General features: G+C 25.5%; 1 protein-coding gene across 1 annotated transcript in view; it reads left to right on the top strand.

Annotated features, from left to right (window-relative positions):
* Window positions 1-509: 509 nt before the first annotated feature.
* The window catches only part of LOC145835856 (glucocorticoid-induced transcript 1 protein-like), a 30716-nt gene continuing 19722 nt past the window's right edge, over window positions 510-11503 (top strand). The window contains exons 1-3 of the mRNA XM_082943595.1: window positions 510-599; window positions 805-1006; window positions 7895-8052. Of these exons, the coding sequence (XP_082799721.1) occupies window positions 537-599; window positions 805-1006; window positions 7895-8052 (423 nt within the window). The 5' untranslated portion in view covers window positions 510-536. The remainder of the gene's footprint in view (window positions 600-804; window positions 1007-7894; window positions 8053-11503) is intronic.

Raw genomic sequence — 11503 nt, 5'->3', positions numbered from 1 at the left:
AGTTTATGATAAATATCTAATTGCACTTAGTTTTAAATAAAATTAAATTATATAAGTATTAATATTATAAAACACTGAAGGGCAGTTCATAATAATTGTTTATTGTATAAACAGTACATGGTGTACAAAATACACAGATGAAAAATTTATTCTTCATACATTTTAAAAAAGTGTTTTATATTTATTAAGAGATTGAATTAATTGTTTTAAAATACTAATATTTTAAACTAGTTTTTATAAATAATTATAAACTGGTTCTGTTTATAATAAAAGTTTACAATTAAATTTTAACTTTTCAATTTTCTTGTTCAAGTATTGATTTTAATGCAAATGTTTATTCAGAGAAATCTTTTTGGTTTTAGTTTTACTTTTTGTATTTATAAGAAATATAAACTTACTAGGGAAAATTTAATCAAAACTTTATGTCACATAGGTTTTTTTTAAGTTACATGTTAAATTGAAAGCTTTAGTTTTACTTTTTGTACTGACAACAAACATGTAACAGGTAGATTCATAGTTTTAATATAATTGTGAAAATGTCCAAGCCGAAACAGAAAATGGGAAGAGTCCAGCCAATGCGGGCTACACAGCCCTACCAGGTTTTATAATAAATATTCTACAGCATTTTGTACTGGTTTAATTATCTGATTCAAATATTTTGTTAAGCACTTTAAATTTTTTTTTGTATTTAAGAAATAATGTTAAACTTAAATAAATAGTTTTGTAAGGTATAAATTTAATTTGGAGTAAAAGTAAACTATTTCACAACTTTAACACAAAGTTTAATTTAAAAATAATTAATAGTTGTTATCACAATCGCCTGTTCGGAGATCTCCATGTTCATCACCGACTCCAAGGAACGGATCAGATCCTCACAGGAGCTTGACTCACGGAAGATCTTCTTCTGATGCAAGGATGAGACACAGGTGGGCCACTTCACCAGATTCCAGGCAGTCTCCGTCAGTGCAAGACAGCAGGAGTGAAAGAAACTCACCCATTGTAAAAGGTTTGTTCATATTATCAATGTTAACAGAAGCACTTGAATTGTTTAAATATCACTAAAAGTTAATTAAACATAAAAACACACAATAAATAAGGGAAAAATATGATGTACTTAGTAGAATTATAAAATACTATTCACTTTTAATAGCTATACAAGTCTAAGATGAAAATTTGAAGTCGAATACCTTAATAACACAGAGTTTATTATACTTGATTTTAATTTTGTAAAAAATAGTTATCAGTAGTTTCTCACTTTAAAATAAATTTAAATATTGTTTCATCCAGTTGTTATTTAGATATGTTTTTTTTAAACATAATAAGCTACATTTTACACAAATAGAAGCATTTGTATGCCAATAAATTTACATTTAATATCAATTGTATAATAAAATATTTAAATTTCAGTTTAATATGAAAAATAAATTAAACTTAAACTTTTGTATGTTAAAACGAAAATCAAACAAATTTTAATTTGTTGTAAAACAAGCCTTTATAAAACCATAATCCTATTATTGACACACTGTTAGATTGAAGTTTGTATAAAAAGTAAATTGTTTTAAACAATTAAGGAAATTAATTTAAATGATGTATATTTAAATTTAAATAAAGTTTTTTTAAAATAAAAAATAATAATTTAAGTGTTTTATGTTTAAATTTAATTCTAAAAATGTGTGCATAAGTATAATGTTTTTTGTAAAAACTACTAAGTAATATAATTTTTTAATATTAAATTTTCCTTAATCTCATTATGATGACAACATAAAAGTCCAAGCGAATTGTTCAAACATATAAGCTGACATGATAGTATTTATTTTGTTATTTGTATTGTTTTTATGCAAAACTTAAAAGAAGACACACAAATTATAGTGAGTACTTTGTAAACATATCAATATTTGTAGTTATGATATTATAAACACTGAAATACAATCTATTCTGAACACGAAGTTTTTGTAGAAGCAAATAATTATAAATAATATGCTGCTATTTAGTAGAAATACATACATAAATGCCATGTAAAACACAACGGCAAATTTATGTAATAAATAATTTTCATTTGTTTAATATTGAAGTTGTTTATGGTTCAAAAACAAATAGAACCAATATTTTCTGTGAAAAGTTACAAAAAAACAGTTTTGTGGATGGTTTTTTAGTTTTTAAAAGAGGGTGGCATAAATTAACATGTAAAATTTATGGTTATTATTTGTTGGTTTTACACAACAAAGTAATCTGTAAAGTTTTAAACATAAAGAGATAAAAATTAAACTTGTAGCAGCTAAAAAAATATAAATTTTAAGTTTTAGTAGCTAATTAAGTGAAAATTTATATTAATAAACTCTAAAGGTCAAAATTTTTGAATTTTAATAATTAAAAAGGCAATTTATAGAAACTGAAAGGTAAAAACGTTGAGTAATTCAGTGCATAGTATTTGTAAGATATGTAGCTCGGCTGAGGTTGACCACATTATCTGTAGTAAAATGTTTTCAATTCTCTACAATATTTGCTGCTATTTGCCAACAACATTCAATTGGATTTTCTTTCACTTGTAATTGATTATAAGCACTGCTTTCCTGCCTTGTAAGCCTGCTTTTAGTTGGGCACATGTAACAGAAAATAACACGCTAAACTAACATGATTATCAAAAATTACTTTAAAAGCTTTAAAAGAAGTTTTTTTTTTGTTAAGAAAGCGCGAATCAGTAGCTTTTTAAAGGCAGCTGGAAAATATATTTTATTTTTGCTTTACTTGGACTTAAAATTTTGGATTATGGCTAAATTATGTCCTTCGAAAAATAGCCATATGCCAATTAAAAATCTTGAATACTTTTTTTTAAATTTTTCAAAAAATATTTGTACTAAACTTGCATGGACAAAAAGGTTCTTTGTATTTGAAAAATTGCTTTGGGTTGAACTTGGAAGCTAGGTTTAAAAGTTGAGGTAAAAATTTACATGTTTTAAGATAATGTGAGCCTTTATTGCACACAATATGCACCTTCTTATTGTTTTTATTGATGTTTGTGCCAGAAGCACGGCACTTAACATTCCCTTAACGCTCGTGTGTGTGTGTATTGCCATCTTGCTATTACGCACAAGCAACCTTTTAATGATTTTCCCTTCAAAAGTCGTGTTGTGATGCAAGTTGTATGATATAAAACAGGATGCAACTTTTCTTATGAAAATATTTCCACATCATTTCGTGTTTTTATCAACTTTCTTTCAGCCTCTTTGGAGTGTGGTTGACGAAAAATACCTTTTAAAAGCTCGCTCTTATGCCAGCTATTCGGCTTAGAAAAATAAAATTTTAATAAATAATTAAAAGGCATGCTTAAGGTTGAACGTTGTTTAAGGTGTATATGTTTTCACAATTCGGTGTTTAACATTCGTCGCTTTAAAACGCTTTAAGCCGAAAAAAGAAGTATAAAACAGGCTTGGCAATTCGCACAATAATCTCTTGAAAGGTTACAAACAACTTTTTGTTCATGAAAATTTTATACAAATAGTAATATATTCATCCAATGGACGCACTTCTTTTTTTCTGGCTTTGAAAGACTGTGGAAAAAAAAAGTGCGTCCATTGGCAGATGGCATAAAAAGTGATGAAAATTTAAAATAAAAAACAATTTACGATAATATCTACCACGCTTATGTGTGTGACGTTTGAAAGGAGATAAAAAATTATTTTAAATTTCATGTTTCTGCTGTTTGTTGATATCCATTAGAACATGGATGTTTTTAATGTTTGTCAAATATCCACTCTTTAAATCGTGTTACGCGAAAGTAACATGACTTAGTTAAGAACTTGACCTAAAAATTCAATTAACTTTTAACATTTTAAACACTTTTTACTATATTTTTTGTAAACTGTTATAAGTTAACTTTTGCCCTAAAGTATTTAACGTGAGTTGTTGAAATTAGAACAACATGATTAAATTTTTTTTTGAATTTTTTGAACTGTTACCTTCAAATTATGTGAGTGTTTTGTTTTGATTGAGCTTAATTCCAAACATATGTGAGCCAGGGTAATATCACTGACAATATCAAAATTTTTTGATCAAAGAATCTTTTGTACATTTATAATGGGCAGCTGCCAAGTAGACCGTTGTTGCGATTTACAAAATAAAAAGTTTTCACCTCTCAGGTGGTGATTACCTTCTGCTACTAAACAAACTTATTTACATATAAAATGTTTCAGTAACAATATTATATTAAATTTAAATTAAAATTTCCTCAGAAAAAAAACTTAAAATTTTGTTAAAATTTGTGTTATTATGAGTCAGGTTTTTAAAGTATTAAAAAAAAATTGACTCTAAAAACTAAATTTAGTTTATATTTTTATTTGTAGATGACAAATAATTCTTATAAAAAGTTTATGAATAGACCCATTGTTGTGTAGAGAGTTTGAAATCAAGATAAGTATTCCATCAAATTTCACCAATTGATGTTTGTGTGTTTATACCCTGAAGTCCAAGCAAATTCACTGTTTGACATTGTTTTGATTGTCGGTAAATAAATCTACATCTGTACATTGCACTAACATGCACATATAAACTTCATTTCAAAATCTCAAAAAACATATTGTTGCCTGAATTATTTATGCTGACTCACTTTGACAACTTGAAATTATTGTTTTATTATTTCTCAATCTGATTATTTTTATTGTTGCAACTCTCATATTAATTTATGATCTGACTTTCTGAGAAATTTACATTCAAAAAGCTTAATTTATTTGAATTGACAATAAGAACTGAGCTAAACTTTACATTAAAATAAATCCACCATAAAATTAAAAGAACTTGAATTTTTTTGTTATTGATATGTTTCAAAAACATTTTTTCCAATAATTAATTTCACAGTTCTAAGAAATCCACCAACATTTCCACTGTTTTTATCAAAATTTTATTTTTATAACACAAACAAGCTTCAATGACAATAAACTGACAATGGCTCATTGTAATTGAATCAGAACTTTCACGAAATATCCTGAATTAAAAAAATTCTTTCTAATTCTTATGCCCTGCGACGCAATAATTAATTTCAAATTATTTTGATTCGGCTGTCAAAAATTACGTTGTGCTTTCGCATGTGTCTGTTCACTTCAATAAAATTCCTCTTAAATTAAGAATAAAAGTGTAAGTCTTTCGGCTTGAAAATAAAATAAATTACATTTTTTTCAAATGAAAATTTTAAGTAGCTATGGTGTTTTTAGTAAAATTAAATTTTGTATGCATTACAGTTAAAATTAAAGTTTATATTTTTGTAATTTGAAAATTAATGTTAGTGACGGCAAGAATTTGAAACTTCTTTATTAAAAAAAATCTATAAACTTTTATATTCTTTTGTATAACTTTTATATTCGATTTCTGTGTTAGTAGAGGTCCTTTTTTATGACAATTAACTACAATCCACTTTTTTACTTTTAATTTAAGAAATATTATGTTATTGAACTTTGAATTTTAGGAAGAACCTTTTTATTTTCAAATTTAATGTTATGTTTGTACCTATAGTAGTCTTGGTTGTTATTTATCAGTTTTTACTCTCAAAAAGCTTCCCAAAAAATTGGATTTTTTTTAAAGCGTCATGCAGATAGTGGGTTTTAAAACGGAAATTTTTGACAAAATTGTGACTATTTGCCACGTTTCAGCCAGGAGAAAATACTCATGCGCTAAACTATCAATAAAATAACCAATTCAGGGTTATTTTATTTACTAAAAGCTAATATTCTTATTGAAAGCTCACTTTATACATACTAGTTCAAACAATCAAGACAAAAAAGCTTTTACTTGCTTGTTTAATCTTTTATTTAGAAGGCAAACATTAATTTTTATCAAATTTTAAGTACAAAAGCACACACAAGTAACAATGTAATTTGTACTCAGCAGATGGCAACATATAAATCAAATTTTATTTTGAGTCTATATTTGAAAAGGTAAAAGTGCGAGCTTACATAATGAAAAGTGGTTAAATTGAAACTAGAAAAATATATTTTAAAGTTTTTTTATTTGAAATTAGTAATAAACTTTTAGCTGCAATTAACTGTCATTAAACAGTGAAAACTTGTAATATCTACAAAATATTGTAATACAAGATATTACAAGTACAATGAAATAAAGTATTTATTTAACTAAAGTATGAACATAAGTACTTATACTAAAACTGATGTGAAATATGTTTTTACTTGAAATGAATTCAGAAAATACAAACAAACATGTTAAAACTTAAGCAGCAAATAGAGAATAGAGTAAACGGACATTCAATCAATAAATCATGCTGCTGTTGGCTAATTATATACACTTGTGTTTAATATGTCATCGTAATAATATAATCTACTTGCTCTCAACTGAATTTAGTGCTGAAAAAAAAAACAAGTATAAATGAAATAATATCTCAGTTTTACTTACAAAACATATAATAAAGTTTTTTTTTGCATAAGCAAAATAATACAAAAATGAAAAGCTGTTTTTACACTAGAATTATATTTTTATAGCATTTATATAAGTTATATTATATCGATTGTTAGAATATATATTTTTTTCAATAAATTGATTACTAAAGATAAGTTAAGATAATATTTATACAAGGTTTTATTTTACCTTACTATCATTATTTTGCCCTTGAAAGCTATTTTTATATAAAAATGTGGTTAAATGTTTTGAAAATAAAAGATAATCTTTTTATGTCTGTGTTATCTTTCCAATGTTGCTTGAGTAAACGTAAAATTAATATATTTTACGGTTTAAGAAAAACTAAAAAGCATGTGATGGTATACTATTATTAAATTTATTGATTGTTGGAATAAGTAAAGGGGTTTTTTTTTGATGATAAGTTCGGTAAAAGTTTATTTTGATAAATATTTAATTCTTCTTGCGTCAATTCTACTAATAGAATATTAACTTTAATTCAATGACTAAAATTGTAGAAAAATTCAAAATGTTGTGAATGTTTTGTATTGAGAAGGAAATAAATAAAATTTAGACTAATTTCTGATTTCCAATGTAACTTTTCATCTTACTTATCCATAAATAATTAAAGTGTAAACAGCCAAATATAAATAGGACAATTTCAAATAAACAAACAGTTATTTTCCCAGGCTCGACTACCCAGGAAACATTTTTCATGCTGGCAGGACTTTTGAGGGAATTTTTAAATTTTAACTAAAGTAAACAAACATTAATTATTTAAAATAAATAATAGATTCTCTTAAGCTTTTTCTGTACTTTTAAATTGGACTATTATAGCTAGTTATTACTAAGTTAGTTTATAAATAATTAAGCTCTTGAAACGATTAGTTTTCTAAAGAGTTTGTTCTTGAAAATGTTGCAAATTACATTGAAATATTTTTATATTGATAGAATATATTCTGGATAGCTAAAACAAGACAAACATTATATTAGTCCTAATTAAATGCAAATATAGCTTAATTAAATTATTTGGCCGTAATAAAGTCTCTCATGACTTTACATGCAAGAAATATGATCTTTTGAATTTTATTTTATTAATATTTATTAGTAATAACGAACAAGTGTCAATATTGTAAAATTTACATCAATATTAATTAACTGGTGTCTAGCGCGAGTTTCGGGTTAATTGAAATAAATTCCACCTTCTAATTTATGTATAATAAATAAAGGTATAATTCTATCAAGGTTTTGAAGTAGCAGATATTTAGAACTCAACTTTTATCAGGTTTACCTGATTGAATTTTTACAGATTACAAAAAAATTGTGAAAATCAGTTAACTTACTAAATAATTTAAATAGTTTCAATGTGATTTGAAATGGTTTTCACAAAGTTAATCAAAGTAATAAAAGTATATTTATTATTATTTATTATTAAAAAGTTCTTTGAAATGATGAACTTTTGAATTGAGCATGTTACTATTATGAATATTTTTTTTAGTAACAAACAGAAGGTCGCCATCACCAAGCATCAGAAGGAGCTCGTCCAATCACCATGACAACATTACCACCCCCTACCTCATTGGTCAGTGGCCCAGGGAGCTGTCCAGTCAGTCCGTGCAACATCAGGGTCTCCTCACAAGGGACAAGTCCACACAAGTTTGCAAAATATCTTATAAATTTTACACAATATTTTTATTTCAAAAATAGGTTAGTTCATCTACATGGAAAAAGTTATTAAATTAAGGTAGTTAGTATAAAGGTTTCAAAAGTTTTATAGTGGCCTGTAAATACAAAAAAAAACTTAAGAGTATTTTTTTTAAATAACTTCTGTTACAATTGAAAATTTTACTTTTTTCAAAATAAAGAAGTTAATAGTATGATCTAGCATTTGACAATTTTATTTTTACTAAAAAATAAAATTGCTTACATCCTGAAACTTTTCTTAATACATTTGTAAAAACAAAACAATAAAAAATTTTCTCTTTATCGTTATTTCTAGCGTAGGTGTAAGAATAAAATGCAATATAAAGCATATGTATAAAAATATTTACTGTTTTAAACTATATTACAGTTGATATTACTCTTATACTGAAAAGTAATAAAATATTATGTTATTAAAATAGGTGTTAAACTATACTTATTTTTTCAAAAATAATTGTTAAAAAAACACTGGAAAATTATATAAAGTTTCAGGAAAAAGTTGCAATAATTAGTTTAAGCAGTTTTCAGTGTTTTAAGCTAAATTACTTCATGATTCATTTTCCTTTTTGAAATTACAACAATCAATTCCCACAACAGTGTATTCAAGGAAGCATTTTTAAAATTAAAGTTTTAACAAAATAAATATTTACCTTAATCTTTTCTGTTAGTAGTAAATATTTATTTTGTTTTTTATCAAGGGTCAAAAGTTTTAAAAAAACTTAAAAAAAAAAACTTAAAAATATTATTTAAAAAAGTCTGATGCAATAATTTATTCATATAATATGTTGTATTTTCCAACTGTAAATCAATAAGGTTAAACTTTAAAAAGTTAATTAACCGTTAATTCTTCAAAATATTTCCATACATTGAACTTAAATGAGCAGGATTAAGTCGCCCTTAGTTTTTTTAATACTTAATTTCCATTGTCAATCACAAATATACGTATAAAATATCAGTTTCATTCTTGGTTTACAAAAAATATTAGAAAAATTATAGCCAAGTTTATTGTTGATAATGACAGAAAAAACTTTATTTAAATAAATACTTTTTACTTCAAACCCTCTGCCAGTGCCAAATAACTTTATTTTTAACTTTTTTTTTCAATAAATATAAAACAAATTGCAGAAAATTGAAGTTATAAAAAAACTGTAAAACTAGAAATTAGTCTTTAGGCAAATTTTTGTTTCAGGTGTATAAAATAGTGATAATCTTTAAACCTATAAGAAAAGCTTTAAAAACAAGACTGAGAAGTTAATAATTAAATTAAATATCAAGATAAGTTATCAAGTGTAAAATAAACGAGAGACAGTTGAAAATTTTTTGCTTGAAACATTAAGAACGGAAGTAACACTAAAATAGTGGCAAGCAAGTAGCAAGTTGAGTTTGTAGCAAATGTTACTAAATACTCTACATTTTGTTGAGTGCTCTTAAATTCAATACTGCCTAAACTCTACTTACCCTTTTTTAATTTTTTTGTATTTGTTTTTTTCGCCATTAACACCAGCTCAAAAAATTACTTTTTATTGAATTTTTTTTTTTAATAAACAGTTCAAAACTAGCGCATATTCTAGAAATTTATTTTTATCAGTAAATTTTTAAAAATATTTTATCATTTAAAAACTAAAATTTAATTTGTTTTTTTTTTTTATTAGGGTTTTAACTTTTAAATAAAAACATTGTTAAGCGCATACGTAGTTAACAAAATCTGAATAATTTAAATATTTTTAATAAAAGGTGACTTATATCCTAGTTTTCAAATAGTACTTGAGCTGAATTGTTAAAAAATTCCCCATTAAAATGTACACGTCCGGACAAAATTGGAAAATTTTAAAAAGTGAAAAATGTTTTTACTGCTGAATTTCGATTAATCTTTATAATCGTTTTCTGACATGTTATGAGCTCATTTTTTGTTGACATCCCCCCTTTAAATTTTTTGTGAGTTTTTTTAAAGGAAGTTTTTTTAAACTAACACGGAAAATGTTGTTTTCTTTTACACTGAGCTCGCTTTACCACTTAACAAGTTTCACTCTTATTCAAAAACCTCAAACTTTGTAATTTTCATTCACAACAAGTTTAACACGTCCGGGCCTGAATAATAGTGGAAAAAATCCGACAATAAAAAAAAGAAGTTGTAATAAAAACTTAGGAAATGTTTAAAACTCTCGAGATTTGTTCAAACAAAGCAAATTTGAGTGTTTCAGTGTTGAACACACCTTAAAAGCTTAAAAAGCAAAACTATCACTGCATAAATGGTGGCGATAAAACAAGTTGTTGTTATTGTCACAGCTCTTAAATAGCTGCTTTCAACCGGCCAATTTCGCGTTTCAGCCCCAAATTAACTTCGAATTTCGCTGAAAGTCACACTGAAAATGCGAGATAATTTCATACTGTCCTGTTTGTTTTAATAAAATTTTCCTGCATTTGACAGTAAGTCAATAAGTACTTTTGTGCGCGCAGAATTGAAACAATAAATCGGCTTTTGTTGCAATTTGCCAGCTAAAATTAAGTTTACATCTGAAAAAAATTAATCAGCCATACACTCTGCTCACATTTTGAATAGAAAATTCGTTTAAAACTCTCACAAAATTACTCATTATAATTTTTTTCGATTGTTTTATGTAGAGTTTTATCTTTACATAAACTTATCAACTTTCAATGTATTTAGTAAACTGCAAAACCTTATTAGTCATGTGGCACAAATAAATTGATTAATTATATAGTTTATACGCCGATTGACTCATTTGTTAGTTTCAAATAAGTGCATTATTTATTGCATTAGTTAAGCGGGTTTAGTTCTGCTTTAAAATTGAAAATTGTATCTAATTATACTGGGTTTAAATTACTTGCTACGTTTGGCAATTGCTTCATACAGTCTTCTACTTTCTATACTTTAGTGTTTCAATGAATTGTAAAACTTGAACAGAGTACTACAGTCAATATAAATACAAATTCAGTTATATGTAATCAAATTTGGACATATGTTTTAAACTCCCCAGCCTGCAATAATCAAATTTGTCTGCCAAAAATTCACTTCAAAATTTAACTCCTGAGATTTCATATATCGAGTTACTGTGTGGGCAGAAATTTTACATGAATTTTCTGTGCAACACACTGTTCATTAACGTTGAAAATAATATTCCTTTGTGGACGAAAAACTGAGAAACTAACTCTTTTGAATTATTTATAGAATAAATTAAAGTTTTAACTTGAATTATTAGTATCAAGCTATTAAAACCTAGTCAGTAAGTCTCCTAAACAGTTAATATTTGACTTTTATAACTAACTATGTTAAAGTTTAAATCAAAAATTAACTATTAACTTTAGCATAGTTTACACCCGCTAGTTAAATATGCTTAAAAGTAATAAATTATTTAAATTGGTTTATTATTTGAACAATGCTTTTGTA

The sequence above is a fragment of the Thalia democratica genome, chromosome 5, assembly GCF_965202585.1.
Source record: "Thalia democratica chromosome 5, ktThaDemo2.hap1.1, whole genome shotgun sequence".
Taxonomy (NCBI): domain Eukaryota; kingdom Metazoa; phylum Chordata; class Thaliacea; order Salpida; family Salpidae; genus Thalia; species Thalia democratica.
Note: the sequence above shows the minus strand (reverse complement) of the source record. Positions and strands in the feature narration are given on the sequence as shown.